Source organism: Protopterus annectens, chromosome 3.part1 (genome assembly GCF_019279795.1).
Source record: "Protopterus annectens isolate FY-2018-M chromosome 3.part1, PAN1.0, whole genome shotgun sequence".
In the NCBI taxonomy this organism is placed as follows: domain Eukaryota; kingdom Metazoa; phylum Chordata; order Ceratodontiformes; family Protopteridae; genus Protopterus; species Protopterus annectens.
This window is the reverse complement of record NC_056732.1, coordinates 1,821,855,792-1,821,880,738: the sequence shown is the minus strand read 5'-3', so window position 1 is coordinate 1,821,880,738 and position 24,947 is coordinate 1,821,855,792. Positions and strand designations below refer to the sequence as shown.

At 41.9% G+C, this 24,947-nt stretch overlaps 1 protein-coding gene across 1 annotated transcript in view; it reads left to right on the top strand.

The window, feature by feature from the left end:
• Positions 1-24,947, top strand: part of LOC122797886 (zinc finger protein 300-like) — a 156,516-nt gene that overhangs the window by 7,035 nt on the left and 124,534 nt on the right. The window contains exon 2 of the mRNA XM_044066405.1: positions 20,910-21,036. Coding sequence (XP_043922340.1) covers positions 20,910-21,036 — 127 coding nt within the window. The remainder of the gene's footprint in view (positions 1-20,909; positions 21,037-24,947) is intronic.

Sequence of the window (24,947 nt, the reverse complement as noted above, 5' to 3'; positions counted from 1 at the left end):
ACTACAGAACAAACTAACCTCCCACCTAAACACACTGTTCAACCTCAGCCTCTCCACAGGCTTACGTGCCCATAGAATGGTGCACAGCAACGGTTATTCTGCTCCACAAAGTAGGGTCCACAACTGACCCTGGTAACTAGGCCCCATAAGCCTGACTAGCCTGGTCTGCAAGGCTATGAAGCGCATCACCATGGAACTCATTAACAAAGACATTGGAAACCTCCAAACACTTGACCCGACTCGGCTTTGTTAAGGGCAGATCATGCCTACTAAACCTGGTTGACTTCTTTGAGACAGTCACCAAGGCCATAGATGAGGGGAAGGTAGTTCACACAGCCTACCTTGACCTCGCCAAGGCTTTTGACACCATTCCCCACTCGGGAATTATAGAAAAACTCACCAGCCTGACCATAAACCCCTACGTCATGAGGTGGGTTACCAACTGGCTTACAGACCGAACTCACACGGTAAGAATAGTGGGCTCCAGGTCCGATTCTAAACCAGTCACAAGTGGTGTCCCACAAGGCTCGGTCCTGGGACCCCTACTGTTTGATATATACTTCTCATGTGTTTGCCTGTACTTCTGAGGACTATGGCTAACCAAGTTCGCTGATGACTGCTAACTGGGAACCATAATTGACACACCGGCTGACACTGACATTCTCCAAAAGGGCCTTACTGAGACGGACACCTGGTGTCAAAGTCATGGTCTCAAGCTAAATGCCAAAAAATGTATAGTCGTCCCGTTTGGGAAAAACAAAACACCCATGAATTACCACATAGGTGGCAGCCCCCTTAATACAGAAGAGGTAATAAGAGATCTGGGGACCCAGGTAAATAGTAATCTCTCCTTTGACAATCATATTGCCAAAGTAGTTAGGAAATCCTTCTATGTAGCCCATCTAATTACTAAAGGGTTCACATCTAGAAATAAAGAGGTTATAGTGCCCCTCTACTCGTCACTCATCAGACCCATCATAGATAACTATGACCCATTTGGGATGTACCTCACAAGACACTTCCAACAGCTGGAAAGACCACAAAAGTTCCTCACCAAGAGGATTACTGGTCTCAAACATATGTCCTATGCAGCCCGACTGGAAAAACTCTAGCTGTACTCAGTGGCATATCGCTTACTCAGAGGTGATCTCTGCCTGACTTACAAAGCCACGTCCAACTCAGAATTGATGGACATGCTCCACATAAAGAAATCCAAGACACTGCGAGCCACTCGCTCTAGTGAGCTAAACCTCGCCACAACAATAAATAGAACATGCTGGAGGGATAGATTCCTGTCACAGAGACTCCCCATGCTTTGGAACAAAATTCCTAACTACATTCTGGCAGAGCCCCTCACGAACACTCTTCAAGAGAAACCTTGACGAGTGAATGGGTAACAGAAAATACAGCCCTGGGATCACTTCATTGGCTCTTCTTGACAGAGGCTCAGTTAATTAATCAATGGGGCAGCGAAAGCTGACACACCCTGGCTAGGCTTATAAATGTCCTCAGGCAAATAGCCTAGTACCTACCTATGAACCTGTGAACCTATGTGTATGAGTGGGTATGAGGCTCAGGACGGTCTCATGATTGGGCATTTCTTTATGAAAACTCCCTATTACTGAACAGTGCTGGCTTGGTATTAGCCAGGTTGGAATAACCAAGCGATGGAGCTTGCCTAAAAATGAATTGTGTGGATAGAAAGTAGTCTTAGCTTATATGCTAAGCCCTGCAGGAGACAGAGAGACAGGTCACACCTGTTGAAATAGGCTGCCCAACACATGCTGGCACATATTGGATCTCCCGTGGAATAACATCAACTAATTATCTATTTGTTGAAGTCAGTTATATTGGTTTGGAGTTGTGGCGTCATTCTGAGAGATGGCAAGATACAAGGCAGGTTTATTTCCTATTGTGGACATATGCATGGAGAGCTTAACCATGTCTCGATGCATCTTTAATCATTTTGAATATCTCCGGTCATTTACTCTGCTATGAGCATACTCATATTGGTGGTGGTGGTAACCAAAGGTTCTGATCACATCATAAATCTTGTCACTAGATGAAACAGCTGACCATGGCCCTATGTTTGTTCAGCCAGGTGAGTGGATTATTATAGAGTTTGACTGGAGTCTCCTATTACTAAAACATTTCCTTATGTGACCACAGCCTCTGGAGACGAGACCCTACCGCTGTGAACTTGGAGCCAGAACAAGTCATTTTCTGTATGAGGGAAGGTACAAATTAGGGTGTATTTGTGGGTATGGTACTGTGTGGATATTGTTTTTCTAAACAATATCTAGGAGACTTCAAACCTCCACATAATGATTTAACTTTGGGTGGCTGTGATATGGTGGTAAGCTGCTTAGAGATGTACATAGTGTGTGCGATCCTAGCCTGTGGTATGCTGCTTGCTGATGTATGCTCTATGTGGGATGCTAGGCTGTGGTAAGCTTTTTAGTGATGTATGCGGTATGTGAGATGCTAGCCTGTGGCAAGTTGCTTAGTGATACATGGTGTGCTGGATGCTAGCCTGTGGTAAGCTGATTACTCATATGCATGGTCTGTGGAATGCAAGCCTGTGGTGAGCAGCTTACTGATGTATGTAGTATGTGGGATGCTAAACTGTGGTGAGCCTTTTACAGATGTATGTGGCATGCTAGCCTGTGGTGAGAAGCTTACTGATGTACTTGGTATGTGAGATGCTAGCCTGTCGTGAGCTGCTTACTGACGTACTCAATACTTGGGATGCTAGCCTCCAAACTGAATAAGTATAGGCATCTCTCAGAAGTTGTCTCATAACATAAAGACTTTCTCAACTAAGGAATAAAAGAGAATGTTTCACAGTACAGGCTAACGGTTAAGGTGTTTACCTCACAGACCCAAGGAACAGGGTTTGATTCTCACCTTAGAAGGAAAATTAGCTAGGCTTAAAATAGGGCACCTAACCTAGTACTTGTGTAGGTGCCTGTAAGTGCTTACAGCACAAGACAGAGCACTTTCTTTGGAGGTTAGGAGTTGATGTAATGGTTAAGGTGTTTACCTTACAGACATGAGGTTTAATTTTCACCTTTGAAAGTGAAATTGACTAGACTTAAAATGGCATACAAGTACAGCTAGCCAGGTAGTTAACTATGAACCTATGAAAACTCTAATTCTGATAGTATTTGTAAAAGTTTACTCTAATGTAGCTTCTTTAACTATAAAGCGTATTGTAATAATGTGTATATGTATAGAAATATGTAAAAATATAAAAATTTAGACAAAGGCCAATGATTATGTCGCATATTATAGATTCATAGATTTATAGATTGTTACTAGGCTAATGACCCAGGAGACCTTTCTAAGCATAGCCAGGTTTTCCCAAAAGAATGACTTCCTGTATCCAAATAGAACACGGGCCAGGCATTTATATGCTACCTCTGTCCGCAAGAGACATGCATGTCAGGCTTGGTGCAAATTTCCTATTACCCATCCACTGGGCGAGGTTGCTCATAGGTTGGGTAATAAATGAACTCAGCTCCATGTGTATGAGCAGGCTGTTTCATAGGAGGAGGCAGTCTGTGGGACACATATGTCTCCCCAGCATTTTCTGTTTAAGTCTCAGACAAAAATTGTGTCCTTAGTTGTATTTCTGATACTATGTGACTTAAAAGTATGCAGGATATTCATGAGAGTGGGGTTTGTGGATGCCTTGTAAGCCTGGCATAGATCACCCCTCAGCAGTCTATAGGAGACTGAGTAAGGGAAAGGGCTTTAAGGCTCTGCAGAAGACAGATTTGTTATGCCTTGTATTCTTTTTGTAAGGAAGTTCTGAGGTCACCCTAGTTGATGCATATGCCTTGTCCAGTACATACTGAAGGGAACTTTGCACTCTGTGATTACTCTGTTAAGTACAGTGGGGAAAAAGCAGTGTAGTGTCGGCAGTCAGTATACCTGGTGTGGGAACAGAACCCATAACCTTTTGCATGAGAAGCAAGTGTGCTAGCTGTTGCGCTACTGACACAACATTATTTATTTTATTCTATCTTAAAATCTTTTATAATTGTCAATAATCTTTGTTGTAACTGTTATTGTAACTATATTTGTAATTATTGTTTATTTGGGGCTTTCTCCAGGCCTCCACTGAAAATGGGTTTCTTCTCAGTCGGACATGCCTGGTTAATGAATGTCAAAATAAATAAGTAAATAAATACACTTTATTAATCGTGAATATTGACAGCAAGCAATCTATTAATATATAAACTATTAATTTAATTTTTAACACCTTTATTGAATCACCATTATTTTAATATATATGTTACCATCTTTACACTTTTTTGGTGGAACATTTCATTATTCTTGTGATGCCCAGATAATACCCTGTTGGATTGCCAACAATAATGTGATATCCCTGTCTTGGGTCAGTAACTAAGGAGCTTCAGTTCTCACTACTGACTCTGATAGGAGACCGTCACTTAAACATGAGTAATTTTTCACTATTTTCCTTTATGAGCACAACAGGAATATGCTCTAAAATCTGGGACTGGACTGTATTCTTCGTCCACCCTTAATGCAACTCCTTATTACACCCTTCAGAGCAATGTGTCTCAGTTTAAGACCTCTGATACACTCACACTTAAATAAATTAAATCTCACATATCCAAACCATTCTGGGAAAGCCTGACACAGATTACCAGTTGTCTCCCTTCCCCAGAGTAAAAAGTTAACACTCTGCCACCCGTCAAGAGAGCCTTCATGCCCTTTTAAAGGGGTGTCCAATTATGAAAATTAGGTCATTTGCCATTATTTGTTTTAACATCTAAAGCAGCCAGGCTTTCAGAGTGGCCCAGGAAGTTATCAAAGCAGATATAAGCACTATCAAATCACTAAAGAAAAGCACTGATTGACCAGCCACAATGTAAGTTAATAGAAATATTTAATAATGAGTAAAATGATTAAAAATATAAAACACTAATTTCCAATAAATGTAGCTCAATCACCAGGAAAATGAAATCAGTACTGAAGGATAGAAACCCAATGTTTAGAAAAACTCTAACTGATTAGTTATTATTTTCCTATCTGACTAAAGAACACTGTCCCTGATCTAAACTAAGTTATTGAAACAGAGAAAAGGCAGGCTTACAGTTCTTGGTGTGTCAGTCCACTGCACAGTACAGCTATGAACAATTAACAACTGACTGATAACTAACAACAACTATAACTGTAACTGACTTCAGCTGTCTTCAGCAGGCTCTTTCAGAGACTAGCTTAACTGTCACAACTATTCCAGTTCTAATTTTCAATTCATAGTTTGGTAAACAGCCTCTGGCAGTAACACATAACGACTGTCAACATTCCAATGTCATCATCTGCAGATCAGCTAATTCTGTGTCACACTGTTAGAATCTTTTTCACAAATTTGTGCAGTTAGAAATGTAAAGACACGACGTACAAGTCTTTAAAACATTCTATACAGATTGTAAATCGACATGTAAGAACCTATTTGCAATATCATAGCTAGTCCTGCTGGCATATAATAAACAGGTTAATCTGAAATCATATGCAAAAGCTTCAACCATACATGCCAGCACAAGTGACAGTGTCTAATTTATTCGCACACCCCCCCCATGACTCAAGCATGCTTTTCAAGTGACCCTTGAAAAACGAACCTTAAGAAAAATGGGTCTGTCAGGGAATATCAACCCACTCCTCTCCTGGGCAATTCATTTGCATTGGCATTATTAACCGCACTACTGTGTTCTTCTCCTTTTGAGGAAACTTGGCTGATTACAGCTCCCATCCCATCATTTGATACATCTACTTGCGCAACCAGTTCTTTACTATAATCTGCATTAGCTAACACAGAGGGTCGTCCCATAATCTCTTTGCTTTTGGAATGCCTGTTTGCAATCTGTGGTCCACACTACCTTATCTGGTTTATTTTTCCTAGTTAGATCAATAAGGGGTACAGGCATTGCACCACAACTGGGCACAAATTTTCCACAGTACCCCACTGTCCAAAGAAATGCTCTCACTTGTTTTTTAGTAACGGGAACTGGCCACGCTTGAATAGCTTCTACTTTGACAGGTTCTGGCCTAATCTCACCACTCCCCACTCTGTTACCTAAGTAACTGATCTCTGCCATACCCACCTGACACTTACTGAGTTTAATAGTTAACTTTGACCTTTTAAGTTGGTCTGCAAATGCTCGTAACATAGTCTTTATTGTAGAGTTTAACCTCTCCACAAGACTATTAGTCAGGGGATAGATGGGGGGAGTGGTCTCTAAATGTATTACCCCACAATGCTTCCACAAACAAGTATGCAAGTCTGACATGAAGGTGGCACCTTGGTCAGTCAGAATCTCCCTCAGAAGATCTACCCTGCTGAAAATTTCTAGCAAAGCTTTTGCCACCTTTTCTATATACATATCACCTGCCAAAGGAACATTAGGAACTATAGCTAGAAGTGGCAGATGGTATGCTCTAAGCTCTACCAACTGCTCTACTAACTTACCTTCCAGCCCTCCCTTAGGAGTCCACCCTTTATATAGCAAACCTTCCTTCTCTGCCTCAATATCACCTGCACAAGGAATATTAGGGACTATAGCTAGAAGTGGTGGACGATAGGCTCCAGGCTCTACAAACTGCCGTACTGCCTCACCTTTCAGCCCTCCCTTAGGAGTCCACTCTCTATACAACAAACCTTGTTCCCATATATACAGACTTCCGTCTTCCTTGAGCATCAGGTGCTTCCTTAGCCACCTCCCCTCAAGTTTTGTAAAGTAGGGTCCATAAGTTGAGCCTGCTCCACTCTACATTTGTGAGAAAGCCTAGTAACTTCCAACAGCTGTGCTTTGCTTTCAATCTATGCACTATCACTTGCCTCCATCCTTGCAATCACCATGTCCAAGGGAACATCAGTACCTACCAACAGCTTTGTCTCACTTTCAGACTTACTACTACAGGATAGCTGCTAATGTGAAACAACCACCACACCAGTCCCAGTTTTCAGGTATGAGATCTGTCTGGTTTTCCCCCCAGGCTAATGGACTTAAATGCCTGTCTCCAAGCTTGACTGCATGTCACTGCATGTACAGAAGGTATTGTGTCATCAAAGTCATTCCCTATCAGGACATCTGCAGGAATATACTCAAAACACTTACCTGCTAGCTTCTTCTTCCACCCTCCCAGTCAAGATGAACCCTAGTGAAAGGTATTTGGAATGGGGTCCCTCCCAAAGCTCTTACTGGAGTGGACTGACCAAGCAAGTACTGCTGTTTTCTAACCACTGCAGGTCTCACAATGGTTATATCAGTAGCTCTCTCTCTCTTAGCCGTAAGCTGTTTACCATCTACTAAGATAGGATATAAATTTTGGTGATTGGCATCCCATTGTTTCTAAACAATTTACCACTGTTAGTTTGTCATCCCGACTTGCTGGCTCCCTCAGCTTTTGTTTCTCACCCTGCCTTGATGGACATTGACTGCTATGTGGCCCCTCTGGTTACATTTGAAACATCTAATCCCCAACCATGTAATTGGACTAGTAGTTACCCCTGTTACTGGTGTACTCAGTTGGAGTGGTTTAGACTGCCCCCATGGGTTCCCTTATATCCATGCAAAGCAATGGGTATCCCTTTCATATGCATTGGTGCTCTGCTTGCTAAGTAGAGGTCCTCTTATCTCCCCAATTCATCCGTAAACTTACACTCTCTCTCTGCTGACCAGATTCTCATGTCATCAGGCAAGGTACTGAGGGCTTGTTCCCTCACCAAAAGGTCTGCCAGTCCACCAGAAGTGGTGACCTGACACCCACTCACCCATCTGTGAAAGTAAGTACTTAAATCCGCAAGCTCTGCTTTGCATCTATGTTCACAAAACTTTTTCTATAAGCTTCAGGTGTTAGTTTAAAACAAACAAGAAGACAGTTCAATATAATTCAAGCAAACAATCTACATCGGACAGTTTTGACATGGCTTGAACAAATCTACCATGGAGTAAGGAAGACAGGAGTCAAACTCGGCTCACTGTCAACATCATGCTGTCTACATACCCTCTCAAATATATGAATAAAACTATCAAAGTCATCCCCGTCTATGTATTGAATAAAACATTTACTGACCTCTACAGTTTCTGGGGTCCAGTTATTTCCTTCCCCATTACCTCCACGACCCTCTTAATAGACAAGAAGTTCCACTTCATGCCAGCGCTGCATCTCATTTTCCTTGGCTTCTAAACATCTCAGTCTCTCTGATTCCAGTTCAAAAAATTTGGCTTCCAGTTGTTGGACTTTCAGTTCATATGGATGCTGCTTCTCCTCATCCTCCAGTTCATATGGATGCTGCTTCTCCTCATCCTCCAGTTCATATCGGTGCTGCTTCTCTCTTTCTTCAGCCTCCAGTTGTTTGTCCTCCAGCTGCAGTCTCTTCCAGTTCATATTGATGCTGCTTCTCAACCTCCAGGCATAGTGTCTCTAATTCCAGATGGATTTTCAGGTTCCTCAAAGAAAAGGTGGACTTTCCTGTCCCAGCAGGCTGCACATCCCCAGTGCCAAACTGGATATCCTCCGAATGGCTGTTCTTAGCTGAAGCTGCAACTAATGCTGAAAATATTTGCTTCCTTAGTCAGCTTGGCATGCACCAGTCCTCTGGCTTCACATTCCTTGGCCAACTGGCTCTTGTCAGCTTAGTATAGTCTTCTGCTGACAGCTTTGCCTGCTATCGCTGACTAACTAAAAATAAATAAAACTGGTAAACTGAGATTCTGTGTGTTTACTTTGTGGCTGTCAAGAGTGCATACCTAAATGACAACTAACCATAAGCTACTGAAGTCCAATTAAAAATCCCACACCACTGACAACAAATAGTGTGACATCCCTTACTATCCTGGGTCAGTAACTAAGGAGCTTCAGTCCTCACTATTGATTCCAATAGGAGAGCATCACTTAAACAGGAGTAAAATTTCACAATTTTCCCCTAAGAGCACAACAGGAACATGCTCTATAATCTGGAACTGAACTGTATACTTCTGTCCACCCTTAATATAACTCCTTTTTACACACTTCAGACCAATGTGTCCCAGTTTAAGACTTCTGATGCACAATAAATTAAATCTTACACATCCAAACAATTCTGGGAAAACCTGACACAGATTTCCAGCTGTGCCCCTTCTCCAAAATAATGCAATAACACACTGTCATCAGTCAAAGAGCCTTCATGCCCTTTTAAAGGTGTGTCCAGATAAGAAAATAAGATATTAAAACAAATGATAGCAAATGACCTAAAGCAGCCAGGCTTTCAGAGTTGTTTGGGAAGTTATCAAAGCAGATATAAGCACTCTCAAATCACTAAAGAAAAGCACTGATTGACCAGCCACAATGTACATTAATAAAAATATTTAATAGTAAACAAAATGATTAAAAATGTGAAACAGTAATTTCCAGTAAACAAACAGAGCTCAGTCACCAGGAACATGAAATCCATACTAAAGAATAGAAATCCAACCTTTTCAAGAACTTTAACTCATTACGTATAATTTTCCTATCTTGACTAAAGAACACTGTCCCTGATTTAAAATAAATTATTGCAAAAGAGCAAAGGCAGGCTTACAGATGTTGATGAGTCCTTCTGAGTATCCACTGTACAATACAACTGTGAACATCTTGCAACTGCAACTGGCAACTAACTGATGTTCTTCGTGTTTCACTGTTGCAGTCATTACATTTGGTTAATCTGCTGGCAGGTTGTCCTCAGTCAGCCTGAATTCCAAAGTCTTGGGTCCTGCATCTGTTGCGGTCTCCTCTTCCATGAAGTCAGGTCGTCAGGGGTATAAAACATGCAGCCAATGCCATTTTCTTTAGTCTTTCTTGCCGCGCAGTGCCCGAAGCAGAAGCATTTCGCAAGTGCCGGTCAGTCGACTACTGAAATATTCTAGTTTGAGTTTCAGAACCAAAGTCTTCACTAAAGCTAAGTACCCCATTGGGAAACTTTTTTCTTGCTTTTTACCGATGCCAGAAAAAGTTAATAATTGTATTACTTGTGGGAAGCAAATACCTCATAAGGATTTCCATTTATACTGTATTCCTTGCCTAGGCCCTGATCACAACGTGCCTGGCTGTTGGTTTTGTGCTAGATTTAACCAACACACTATTAAGCGTCGGTATATTTTTGCATCAAAGTATTTTGGAAACAGATTTAACTACCCAGAAATGTCGTCGGATAGAAATCCAACTACTGGAGTACATAAAAACTAGAAAAGGATAGGGAAAAGGCAGTCGAGATCCAAAACCGACGACAAACCTTCTCCTAAGCCAGTCGCCGGTTCACCAGCACTTTCGCAGCCCCTGATACCCGCTACCTTCGAATCGCAGGCCTCTACTGACACCCATGTGGAGTCCGGCATGCCACAAGATACTCAAGGTATTGGACCGATGGATGTATCTCCTTCAGATGGGTCCGGAGCTGCTGAGGAGGCACCGGCTTCTGAGGGTGTATTCAGACCTCCAACATTTGTATATCAAACCGACGACAGCTGCAAAACCAAAGACAAAGGCAACTTCTAAAACTAAAAAACCGATGCATGAGCCACATGCACAGGCCTCTATGCCTAAAAAACAGATGATCAAAATGGCTGAAGTCCTTATTACCTTGATCAGGTGTACCCATCCCCCTGGCCTAGGCAAGACACTGATTATGAATCTTCAGATCAGGTTTCTATTTATTCTGATTCCTCTTCTGAGCAGGAATTATCTATACCTCCCTATGAGGATTCTGATGCTGAGGATTCTATTCCATCTGCATCTCCTCCTGAGGATTATTCATTTGGAGAAACCTTGCATACATTGAGGGAGCATTTTCACTGGGAGAGTCAAGACTTCTCAGAATCAAAAAAGAGGCTCAGGGATTTCCTTCTCCCTCAGCACAGGCCTTTAGCCATTCCCCCTGTTTTAGACATAGTGGATGATGTGTTTTCGGAGTCAAGCTTGACCCCTGACTCCTTACCTCCAGCTCCCAGTAAGCCTGACAGATATTACAGGGTCCCTGACTCGCATCAATTTTTATTTAGAAACCCTGCTGCTGATCCTGAAACTATTTCACATGGTCCAAAGGGAGTTGAGGCCTCAACAGCAAAAAATCCTACCCCCTCGGACAGAGATTCAAGGGCACTGGACAGATGGGGGGGGGGGGAGGTTACATCTGCAACCTTGGCAATCAGGGCCTTAAATTATCAATTTCATATGCTTAAGTACCAACAACATGTTATGGGATTGCTGAAACAGAAAATGATGTTGATTTCAGAATTTGCAGAAAATAAAGAATTGCAGGAATTATTGCATGCAGCTGAACAATTTGGAAAGCATACTTTGCAATGTGGTTTTGATTCCTTAGAGGCCTCCTGCTGGGCCGCAGTTACTGGATCTGTGATTAGGAGGCATGCTTGGTTAAACGAACAAAATTTACCTGATCATGTTAAAGCTAAATTGCTAGATTCACCTTTACAGCATGATTCTGTTTAGTATTAAGGCAGAAGAGGTTTTAAAGAAAATGGAAGACAACGCTAAGTCTATGCAAACTGTTAAAGACTTGTTACAAGTGCAGCCACTAAGATTCAGTAGACACTGGCCTACCAAAAATTGGTCCTTTCCTGTGGCAGACAGAGCTTAAAGGGGCAAATCCAGACATCCTAAGGGTTCCAGATACCAGGCGCAAGATTCATACAGGTCAAAGCAATGGGGCGCTTCCATCTCCAAATCTAGAGGAGATAAAGCGCAAACCTACAGAAAGCAATCCCAATGACTTCCCTCTGCCTACACCAAGCACTTATCTTTTGGCAGCACCCATAGGGGGAAAATTAGCACTTTTTGCTCAAAATTGGCAGTTAATAACCCAGGACAAGTGGGTACTAAACATCATATCACAGGGATACAGTTTCCATTTCCACACTCTGCCAATGGCAAATGTTTGGCTAGATCTGTATAAGATTCCTTCCTTACTGATTTTTTCCCCCTTACTCCCTCCTGTCTTATCTGCAGTTTAAACTATTGTATAAACCTAACCTAGTGTAACTCTCCTCTCATTTTGCAGTTCCTTATTCCAGAATCTCTCAATAGAAGCTCCCACCCCTCCTCATTCCACCTACGGAATTCCTCCTGCTTCACCTCTGCGGACACCCTGGAACTTACCTGTTTGACTGCATCACAGAATTCCTGAAGACTGCCCATAAAGTTAAACTTGGAATGTAGGTAGCCTTATCCACCGTGTCTGTACTGCCTACCTAGTAATACTTTTTCTTTGTCTAGTATCTATTGTAAGTGACACAGTAGTATACCGTGGACCACACAAACTTACTCTCTCCCCCTAAGTTACCTTAGCTCCAGATACTCTCACAGCAAAAGCTGTTAGTGTCCTTGCTCCTTTGCTGCCTGCTTTTCTTCCATGTCACCGCTAGGTGGCAGCACCCAATAACCTATTGCCAATTTATCTGTAACCTTACCTGACTTCCATCCTATTTAAACTGACTACCTATTTTAGAGTTGGAATTTCTCTCTCTGACTACCTTCTGGTTTACCCCCTGTACAACACTACTTTCAACTAAACACCTCTCGCACATCCCTACAGAACACTCATCCCTATCTGGTTTCTCCACCTAACATACCTCCTTACGTGTCCACACCACCAGCAGTTGCAGCTGATACTTTTTTACTACTCTCTTCTTTTGTTGATCCCCGCTCCGTTCGCCCTGCGGGCTTTACCCCCCATTTCCCACCCACCCCCACTACATCTAACTTTATACCCTTTAAGCCACTCCTACTTCCTCTCCAAACACTAACACCACTCCCACTCCCCATACCCACCCCCACACACACCAACCTTCTTCACACAGTCCCCCTCCCCTTATTGAACATCTACCCTGCCTACCAAATCCTAACATGCTTGTAAAATACTCTTTTTTCACATTTTAAATACTACTCCTTCTAAACCTCTGCTACATATACTATCTAACCAAGCCTAATCCCATTATCCACACCCCACTCCTGCACACAACCTACCACCACCACAATTCACAAACCAACCATTACAATTCCATCTCTCCAGAACTATATCCCATCAAACATAATCTATATTTTCAATATAAAATCATACCTCCGCATAAAACCTCAACAAACACTCTCCCCTCCATAACCTCCACTAAGTTCTTTACTCGCACCACACATACAAAACTACCCAAACACCTCAACTATTTAACCCAAATTCTAACTCCCACACTTCTATCTGGTGACATACACCCCAACCCAGGCCCAAACCCCTCTTCATCAATTACTAAATCTATTCTATTTACATCTTTAAATGCACAAAGCTTAACTAACAAAATTCCTAATCTTCATGCCTGGCTGCTACATAACAAAACAGACATCTTAGCCATTTCTGAAACCTGGCTAAAACCTCATATACAAAATGCAGAAATAGTCCCAACCAATTAGTCTATCATCAGAGCTGACAGAACCCATAAAAAGGTGGTGGTGTAGCACTACTGTATTCATCCTCCCTGTGTATAACACCTTATAATAAAATTATTCCCCAGTTCACTAATGCAGAACTTTTACTTGCTCAACTTCAACTAAACACATATAAATCCATATACATAGTCTCCATTTACATTCCACCTGGAAACAATATCCCAATACTCGAAGAGATCCTCTCTTGGCTTTCTACTAATATCTCAAATGAAACTATAATTATGGGAGACACCAATATCAATTGGTCCTCCATTCAATCCCCTACTCACCCCCTCAATATTAACCTATATAACTATATCCAACTTATCAACACCATGACTAGACCATGCAAAGACTTCACTAGTGGTAACATCTTAGACTGGATTCTAGTCTCCCACCCTCACTACTACCCCAACAGTGGCACCCTTCTGACTCCCCATCTTCACTAGGCGTCTGCCTTCTCCATTGCAAGTCACACATAATTATTATCACCACCCGCTGCCATAAAAACTTTAACCCAGAAGCTTTCTCTGACTCCCTAAAATCAATCAACTGGAACCGCTTAAAAACTTTACCCCTTGAAAATGCTATCTCTGACTTTAACACAACCTTCCTAAAAGTTCTTGATACTTATGCTCCCCCAATAACGAAAAGAATAAAAAAGAAAACCTCCCCCTGGTTAACTAAAGAAACACTAACCACCATGAAACTTCGAGACAAAGCCTGGACACAATGCCATAGAAACAAAACTACATCTAACCTTAATAAATACAAAACCCTCCGTAACACAGCTAAAAAACTCATCTCAGCAGACCGTCGAAACTATTTCACCCACCTACAAAGCAACCACAAAAGCAATCCCCAAAAGTTCTGGAGAGGCATATCTACCCTCTTAAAACTAGGTACTACTGAAAACCCAAACCCCTCCCCAGATACACTAGACATTGACCTAGCCACCCAATTTAACGCTTTCTTCATAGACTCTATCTCCAAACTTACCTCTTCTTTTTCAAATAACAACCCCCCTCCTATCTCCACCTCTCTACAACCACCTTGCCCACAAACACCATTCTCTCCTTCCCCACCCTCTCTACCACCTCCATTCCTCCTTAAACCTATTCCTACTTCCATCATAAAAAAACTCCTACAGAAACTAAAACCATGCACCAGTGCCCCCGATAACATCCCCTCATACTTCCTCAGCATAGCGACCGAAGCTATTGCTCTCCTAATAAGTATCTTTATCAACCGCTCTATCCTAGAAAGTACTGTTCCTCAAATCTGGAAAAAAGCCTGTATCATTCCTCTGCATAAAGGTGGTACCGACAATAACATTAGCAATTTCCGTCCCATCGCCATCCTCTCTCCCATTTCAAAAATCCTAGAGAAATGCATCCATCTTCAACTACTTCCTCATCTCTTAGACAACAAACTATTAACTCCTACCCAGCACGGATTCAGGCCCCATCATAGCACTATGACAGCCCTCCTATCCTTCCTAGAAACTGTGAATAAAGCTAGAGACTCTGGCCTCACTGTTTCTACCATTCTACTAGATCTCTCTAAGGCCTTTGATACTATCTCTCATAACCTACTTCTTAATAAGCTATCCAACCTAAACCTTTCACCATCATCCCTTACTTGGTTTACCTGCTATCTTTCCAACAGACAACAAGCTGTCAAGTGGAAAAAAGCAACCTCCTCCTTTCTCAATACCCCAACAGGTGTCCTACAAGGCTCTATATTAGGCCGCCTCCTCTTTAATATTTTCATAAATGACTTCTTCCTCTCTATCCCTCATGCAAACATCATACAATATGCTGATGATTCCACAATCATCTGTGCTGCCTCATCCATTCCAACTCTTCTAAAACTTACTCAAGAGTCCTTCTCCACAACAGAACAATGGATGAAACACAACCATCTAGCACTCAATGCCACTAAAACTAAACTTATGATATTTACACCCTCTAAAGCCAATAACTTTGATAAAAATTAATTCCCCATCACCAGCCAAAATAATACGCCTCTACAGCTAGTATCCGAATCCAAACTGTTAGGAGTCCAAATCGACAACAAACTGAAATTCAACTCCACCTATTACTAAATATAAAAAAAAACCCACCAAAAACTTGTCATGCTCTATCGACACAATCGGCTCCTCACCAGATCTACTAAGCTTTCTCTCTCCTCTACATTTCTCCTTCCTTCCCGTCTCTATGGTGCCCCTCTTCTAACAAACATCACTCAAAACCAAACTATCCTCTTGTTATAATAAAATAGCCAAATCGCCACCAGTACCAAATCATCTATACATCACTGTGAACCTCTCCACAAACTCAACTGGTTAGAACTACCCAACTACCTCTCATATACCCAGCTCACATATGCCCATAAATTCATATTTCAACCACACCTCTGTCCCTCCCTCTCTACTACCTTTAAAATGCACCACACACAAAGGCTCTTAAGATCCAACAATCAAAACCTTATTGAAGTCCATAGACCCCTCCATTCCCCAGGACAAAACCTCCTATCCTTCTCACTTGCATGCCTATGGAACTCCCTTCCCCCCACCATTCGCACAATCGCTAGCATCCCAGATTTTAAAAAATTACTATACTCTCACCTAACATCCACTTGGGAATGCTCCTGCTCCCATCCCTCATAACCTACTCTTTTTCACAAAACCTTTTCTCTACTCCTTCTTTTAAATCCCTTATAGCAAAGGCATGCTTGCATGCCTGCCTGCAGCATATATCTCCCTAACTACACCAGTAATTTCTTAGCTCTCTAGCTATCCTAAAAAAAAAAAAAAAAAAAAACCTTCTAACTTTCATTTTGTCTTTTTTGGTCTGTGTCTATACTACTCTCAATGTAAACTCGCTAGATTAAGTGTTATAAAACCAATTTGTACAAATGATAGTCTTTGTAATCAAGTGTGCTATTAAATCCTTGTATAATCTAAATGTGGAGCTTTTCTCCCCAGGACTCCATTGAAAACGGGTTCTCAAGGCCCAATGGACTATCCTGGTAAAACAACTGCAAATAAATAAAATAAAATAAATAAAATCTGCCAAAAAATCAATGGGCAGAGGCACAGAAACAGGTTACGTCCCTCATGGATATGGGGGCCATTCAGACAGTACCAGAACAGGAAAAAGGACAAGGTTTTTACTCTACTGTTCTTGGTACCCAGAAAGGACAAGGCTTGATGTCCAATACTGGATTTATTGATTTTGAACACATACCTGGGCATTCCAAAATTCAAAATACTGACTTTGCAGCAGCTTCTGCCCATGCTGGGCAAGGATGCTTGGCTGATGACTTTAGACCTAAAAGAGGCATACTTGCATGTCCCAATAAGAAAATCGTGCAGAAGATACCTCTGATTCAAGGCTGGCTTAATGCATTACCAATTCTCTGCACTGCCCTTTGGCTTATCTACTGCGCCAAGGTCTTTACAAAGTACCTGGCACCAGTAATTGCATTTTGCAGACAAAGAAGTATACAAATATATCCTTACTTGGACGACTGTCTCATTCAAGCAGAGAACAAGGACACTCTTCTTCGACACCTGGCGTTTGTGAAAAGGCTTCTAACATGCCTAGGGTGAACAATAAATGAAAATAAATCACAACTGGTACCCTCTCAAAAGGTAATATTCCTGGGTGCAAGCTTGAATACAACTGCCCAGATGGCTTACCACGCCAGACAAGCAAAGGCAACTGACTACTTAATTCAAACTGATGGCAACAAAAACCCAGTCTTCTGCAAGACAAATTCTGCAGGCTCTGGGCTTCATGGCATCCTGCATCCTACTGATTCCATATGCAAGACTGCATATGAGGAAACTTCAATGGTACCTAAAATGTTTATGGAGTCAACATTCTCACAGTCTGGAAACAATGATTCCTCTCATTCCCTGCCTGCAACAGGATTTCTATGGTGGGCAAAGGCATGTCAACAAAACATGGGATGGCCATTCACTCTACCCCCTGCCAGTCAAACCAGAACAACAGACGCATCAGATCATGACTGGGTGGCCCACATGGCAGGAAGATGCATTCAGGGCATATGGTCACCAAAACAAATGCATCTGCACATCAACCAGAAAGAGATGCTAGCTGTTCAAAATGCCCTAACAGCCTTCAAGGACTTACTTCATCCAGGACAACTACTGATAAAGACTGACAACACCACAGTCATGTGGTATATAAACAAGCAAGGGGGCACACACTCATACCCCTTCTGCAGATTAGCCATGGCACTGTGGAACACAGCTTTGACCTACCAAATACATCTTCAAGCTCAGTTCCTGCCAGGAAAACAAAACACTCTGGCAGACAATTTAAGCAGAAACCTTATGGATCCTCATGAGTGGAAACTAAATCCACAAGTCTTCAGCATGATAACAGAGAAATGGGGGAGCCCAGACATAGCTCTATTTGCCTCTCCTCAAAATTATCAATTGAAAAGATTCTGCACAAGGACTTATCACAGACAAGCATGGAAAGTGGACGCCCTATCCTTCAGTTGGAAAAACCTATCAGTTTATGCCTTTCCTCCTCTGCCTCTTCTCCTCAAGGTCCTCCTAAAAGTCAGACAAGAGAAACCAAAGATGATACTAATTGCCCCGGACTGGCTCGGCCAATACTGGTACCCAATCCTAGGGAACTTGTCTCAATACCCAGCTTGGACCTTTACTCAAAGACCACAACTACTGTCCCAGCAAAATAATCAGATCCTGCACAATCAACTACAGACTCTGAACCTGGCAGCATGGCTGATCATGTAGTCATCCAAACAACACCTCTCAGTAAAGCTGTGATGGATGTCATTTTGGAAGCCAGAAGGCCTAGTACTAGAAAATCTTATGTTGACAAGTGGAAGAGATTCTGTGCTTGGAATCAAGCACAAGGAACTGATACAGCAGAACCAAATATTCCTCGGATATTGCAGTACTTAACTGAGATGCTTGACAAAGGCCTATCTTTCTCATCAATTAAAATCCATGCCTCTGCCATTTTGGCTCATTACAATACAGAGCCACCAATCTTTTCAAATCCTTTACTAAAGCAATATCTTAGAGGAGCCAAAAATTTAAGGCCTCCTAGAAGATCACCATTGCCTGCATGGGACCTCAATTATGTGTTGGAAAAGCTCACCCTGCCTCCATTTGAACCAGCTGCTACCGCTGATATAAAGTTCTTATTATGGAAAACTGCTCTGCTACTAGCAATTACTTCAGCAAGAAAAGTTTCAGAGCTACAGGCCCTCATGGCTAATAGAGCCTTTTATCATATTTTACCCAGACAGGGTATCTCTGAGGACAAATCCTACTTTTATGCCTAAGGTGGTTTCCAGTGTGGCTCTTAACCAAACAATTCATCTGCCAGCCTTTTATCCAAATCCGCAGAACAAGGGGGAGAGAATTCTGCATTCCTTGGATGTGCACAGACAGCTAAGATTCTACTTGAGCAGGACTAAAGTTCTAAGAAAAACTGAGCAATTACTAGTGACATATACTGCAGGATCAGAGGGCAAGGCTATTTCAAAGCAGACCATTTCAAAGTGGATAAGCCACTGCATCCGTTTCTGCTACTTGCACCATGGTAAACCTGTGCCCAAGGGCATTAGGTCTCATTCCACCACAGCTGAAGCTACTTCAGCAGCCTTTCTAAGGGGAGTACCAACCAAAGACATTCCAGAGCCTGCTACTTGGAGTTCTGTTCACACCTTTGCAAAGCATTATTATTTGCCTCTTTACTCTAAATCCAGAGCAGGCTTTGCCACTGCAGTTCTGCAGGGCCTTGCTCCAGCCCCCCCGACCATAGCTTTGGGATTCTACCCAAAAGTAATGCAACTGTGAAACATGAAGAACATAGTACAGCTGTGTACACTTACCATAAATGTAGATGTTTGAGTGTATTCACTGTTTCAGTCCAGGTTACCCTCCCGCCATCCCCCTGTCATTCTGGAGTTTCTTTCCTTCTCTATCTTCTACAACCTATGTGGGGTATTTACTTGTAGATGAAGGTAAAGTTTATATTGATGCATGTATATATGTGTATATGTATGTATATGTATGTGTGTCAGGTCGTCAGGGGTATAAAACATGCAGCCAATGCCCCCAATGTGTGTGTGTGTGTGTGTGTGTGTGTGTGTGTGTATATATATATATATATATATATATATATATATATATATATTTATATATATATATATATATATATATATGTATATAAATATATTTTATATTTTCAAAATATAAAATAAAAATTAGAACTGGAACAGTTGTGATAGTTTGTCTATAAAAGAGCCTGCTGAAGACAGCTGAAGTCAGTTACAGTTATAGTTGCTGTCAATTACAGCACAGTTGTGTACACTTACCATAAATGTAGATGCTAGAGTGTATTCACTGTTGCAGTCATTACATTTGGGTAATCTGCTGGCAGGTTGCCCTCAAGTCGGCCTGAATTCCAAAGTATTGGGTCCTGCGTCGGTTGCTGTCTCCTCTTCCATTACGTCAGGTCGTCAGGGGTATAAAACATGCAGCCGAGTTGCATGTTTTATACCCCTGACGACCTGACGTAATGGAAGAGGAGACAGCAACCGACGCAGGACCCAATACTTTGGAATTCAGGCCGACTGAGGGCAACCTGCCAGCAGATTACCCAAATGTAATGACTGCAACAGTGAATACACTCTAGCATCTACATTTATGGTAAGTGTACACAACTGTGCTGTAATTGACAGCAACTATAACTGTAACTGACTTCAGCTGTCTTCAGCAGGCTCTTTTATAGACAAACTATCACAACTGTTCCAGTTCTAATTTTTATTTTATATTTTGAAAATCAACCAACAGATGTTTACTAAAGTTTCTTCCTGTCTTTCAACCTCTGACAGTAACACGTAGCAACTGTCATCATTACAATGACATCATCTGCAGATCAACTAATTCTGAGACAGATTGAATCTTCTAAACAAATATGCAAAGTTAGAAATGTAAAGCGAGACTGTTCAAGTCTTTAAAACATTCTGTACGAACAGATTATAAATCAACATGTAAGAACTTATTTACAATGTCATACCTAGTCATGCTGTCATATAATACACAGGTTAATCTGAAATCAAAAAGCTTCATCCAGACATTGTAGCACAAATGACAGTGTCTAATTTCTTCACAATACTATTAAGTTTGCTTGCAGCTATATTTTTATTGAATGTACTACAGTTTCAATTGAACATTTTTACCACAACAGAATTGTTTCTTCACTAAATAAGTTTACTATGTACATGCTGGGTGTATTGTGTTTTTACAGTATAGCATACAAATCAGATATTCGACTTTTTACATTAAGCATTTCAAATTTAACTATCTGTACAGTGTAACAAATAACCAAACCAATAATGTGTGTTTTCAGTTGCCAGAAGGATTTGAAGATGTTGCTGTTGGATTTTCAAAAGAGGAGTGGGACCTACTAAGTGACCAGGAGAAAGAGCTGCATAGGGAGGTGATGGTACAGAACTATGAGAATATGATTTCTGTAGGTAAGGGAATTATAGAGGAGTTGTCATTGTCTGAGGTTATATTTACTTTTATAATCTTGTAAATGCTCTTATGTGTAAAGAAAATGTAAAGTGATTCATAGATTCTGTAGTCACACCTTTCTTCCCTTCTCAACTTGCTATATTCAACTGGACGTATAAGAGAATTTAAGTACCTTTATCTGCTTTTTTTTTTTTCAAAAAAATACAGTATTTAAATTGATTTTAACTGTGTGGAAAGAATATTTAGCTGAACTGGAAGTTTTCACTCTGCTCTTCAGTTTGTCCCACCCACCCTCCCTGTTTTTGTTTTGGTGTTAATGTTAGTGGCCTTGCAGCTGCCCGCCCCTCTTGTAAATTTGTGTTTGGATACTCCTTCTGGGCCCATCTCATTTGCTCACTCAACTGAGTGCAGTGAGATCATATTCTGATTTCAGGCACTCCTACTGTGTACAAAGAGAGCATCTGGGAAACAGAGAAAAAAAAAAAATTAAGCTTGTTTCCTGCCTTTCCTGTTAAGTGGTATAGACTATTTGTAGGCTTTTGAGCCCCCAAGCCCTTCTGTGTTGGAGGGAAGCCTTCTAGCTTAGTTTTTTTTCCCTATAACTAGCCAGTTTTCTAGTTTCAGCACTCAAATCTGTTTCTTTGATCTCAGCACTTGTTCAGGAAAAAAAAAAAAAAAAAAAAAATTTAATCTGCTTATACTGTACTTGTGTTTCTACCTACTTTTTTTTACTTTTGCATCATCTTAAAAGTACTCAATTGTATTTATTACTGCTTGGTGTAACTCATTCTAAGCCTTCTGGTTTAAACACTTGGGCTTCGGACCAGTTGTTTTGCACTGAGAGGGTTTGTGGTCTGCACTGTAGTGGCAGAACAGGTAGCTTACATCCTTCTAGGTTGGGAACTGCTGATTGAGGGCTCAGTGTCTGTTATTCTAAAAGTGTATTAATTCTGGTTTAAGCACTTAGGCTTTCAGGCCAGTTATTTTACATTAAGAGGGTTCGTGGTCTGCACTCTTGTGGGAGGAGAGGCTGGACTCTGCTCTTCTGTGCTGGGAATTTCTGATTGAAGGCTTATAGTGCATGCATATCTGAACTGCTTCTTACTGAAGTTGGTGCACCTTGTTTGCTGTGGCATAGACTGGATTCGGGCCTGCTGGATCTAGCTTTGTTTGTGTAACTTGAGCACTAATCCAGGCATTCTCTAAAGTATTCAGTTGTATTTATTACTGCTTGGTAGTAACTTGATTAAAGTTTAGCTGTCATTCTAAGTCTTTTGGATTAAGCACTTGGGCTTCAGACCAGTTGTTTTACATTAGGAAGGTTTGTGGCATGCACTGTGGTGGCAGGACAGGTAGCTTTCATCCTTCTAAGTTGGGAACTGCTGATTGAGAGCCCAGTGTCTGTTATTCTTAAAGTGTATTAGTTCTGGTTTAGGCACTTGGGCTTCAGGCCAGTTATTTTACATTAAGAAGGTTTGTGGTCTGCACTCTTGTGGGAGAAGAGGCTGGACTCTGCCCTTCTGAGCTGGGAATTTCTGGTTAAAGGTTTATAGTGCCTGAATATTTGAACTGTATCTTACTGAAATTGGTACACCTTGTTTGCTGTAGCATAGACTAGGTCCAGGCCTGCTGAATATAGCTTTGTTTATATGCTTGTTGTTTGTTTGCTTGTTATTTCCCTGGAACGCTAATTCCACCTAATACGCGGCTTCTCAGCGCTTCTGTGGCTCACTAGTGATATCTGCATTGCTTACTGTACTTATTTCCTTGTTTCACTTGAAAGAAAGTTACTGTTTGTCGTTTTTGCATTTAAGTTACCTGTAACACATTGCACTTAAGTTACCTGGCACTTTCTCACTAAAGCAATTATATAAATCAGCACTAAAAATTAAAAGCACTACACCCTCACTCCCCACTGGCCCTGGTTTTCAATTATTAAGGAATTCCCAATATTATTCTAGCATGTCCAAACGTCAGTTGTCAATCTCCTCTCCGGTCCAGCTGGTGAATCTGGGAATCTTGAGGCAATGTTACAACTGCCTCATGTACACAGACAACCCTCTCCTCCTCCCAACAAATTCCAACACATGTGAGAGATGCAACCATATAGCCAAACTGGAGGCTAAGCTCTCTCAACTCAGTACTGGCATAACCAGTCAGGAGGAGAAGGAAACCATACTCACTACAATTCCAGTCTCACATAGACCTACCACGACAGCAAACCAAACACATAATCACACAAAACATACTCGAGGCTCTAAATAAAGATCTGCCGAAGCAGCAGAGACCTCCAAAGCAGACACCCAAGCAGCCGCTACCCCAAAACAAAACACGTGCAACACATATCTCACAAAGCCAGTGTGCCAAACAGTCACAGCCCTTAAGACTAAACAACACATCTGATACACTTGTAATAGGTGACTCTATCGTCAGGCACACTGACGTCCTGCTCACCAGGCTGAACAAGGAGAGGGTCACGGTGAGCAGCCTGTCGGGTGCTAGGATCCGCCACATAACACAAGAACTCAGGTCACTCCAAGGCAAGTACAAATATGACTCCGTCATTGTCCATGCTGGTGTGAATGACCTGAGACGTACCTCCCTGGACTACATGAAAAGAGACATAAAGGAGCTCTCTGAGCATGTAGCCCAGGCCGGTATGACCCTGACCTTGAGTAGCATCTTACCCTCACCAAGAATGATGCCACAATATGAAGACAAGATGATCAATTTCAACAATTGGCTTAAGTACTGGTGTCATTCAAAGGGGATCCAATGCCTGTCAGCTTGGGATGATATGCTCGACAAGCCACGATGCTTCGCTAGGGATGGCTTGCACCTGTCACCCCTGGGCTTTCGGATATTGGCAAAGGCTCTTGCTACCCCCATAGTGCCTTTTTTAGGCAAGGCTTAAAAGACAAACCCACCTCCATAGGTATCACAAGGGATAAGAAACTAAGAGTAATGTTACTCAACGCCAGAAGTCTAAACCTCAAGATGCACGCACTCGAAACACTACTTAGCATGGAGAACATCGATATCTGTGCAGTAACAGAAACCTGGTTCAGGGCTCCCGAGAGCACCCCAGCACTACCAGGTTATACCTCATACCATGCTTTTCGGCCCCAAAACTTGGACCGAACCACAAAAGGAGGGGGAGTATCGATATTCATCAAAGATACCCACACCTCCAGGTTGGTGGCAAAGCACGAAGCATCAGAGACTATCCATGTGCAACTAACAGTGGGTAAAACTGCCTTCCAGTTTATAGCCTGCTACAGACCACCCTCCCAAACCCAGGAACCCCACTCGGCCTTCCTGAGAACACTGGAAAATATGAAGGTCTCTCCAAACACCATTATATTGGGCGACTTTAACTACCCAAACATAGACTGGGAGCATTACTCTAGCTCCAACACCCTAGCCCAAAGGTTCCTAGAATTTATAAACTCAAATGCTATGGAACAACTTGTTACCACTCCCACAAGAGGGGAAAACATACTGGACCTGATCATCACCAACATGGGGACTCTGTGCTCCAGACAAGAAGTGTATCCCTCACTGGTAAGATCAGACCATAAACTAATCTCACTGGATATTCACATCCCGACCCCACCCCCTGCCCAGAAAACCACAGTGAAAAACTTCTCTAAAGCAAATTTTACACTCCTCAAAACTGAGGTGGAATCCTTCAAAGCCCCCGGGCCTGTGGAAAATACAGCCTAGACCGCAGAATCCTTTATAAACGCATTCTATGAACACCTTCAGGAATGCATGGATCATGCGATCCCAAATAAAACCAAGACCCAATCCTCTAAAGGCAGACGTCCTGTCTGGTGGACCCTAGCCATAAACAAACTATACAATAGAAGGAGGAAGCTACTAAATGATAAAGCAAAATCCCAAAAAG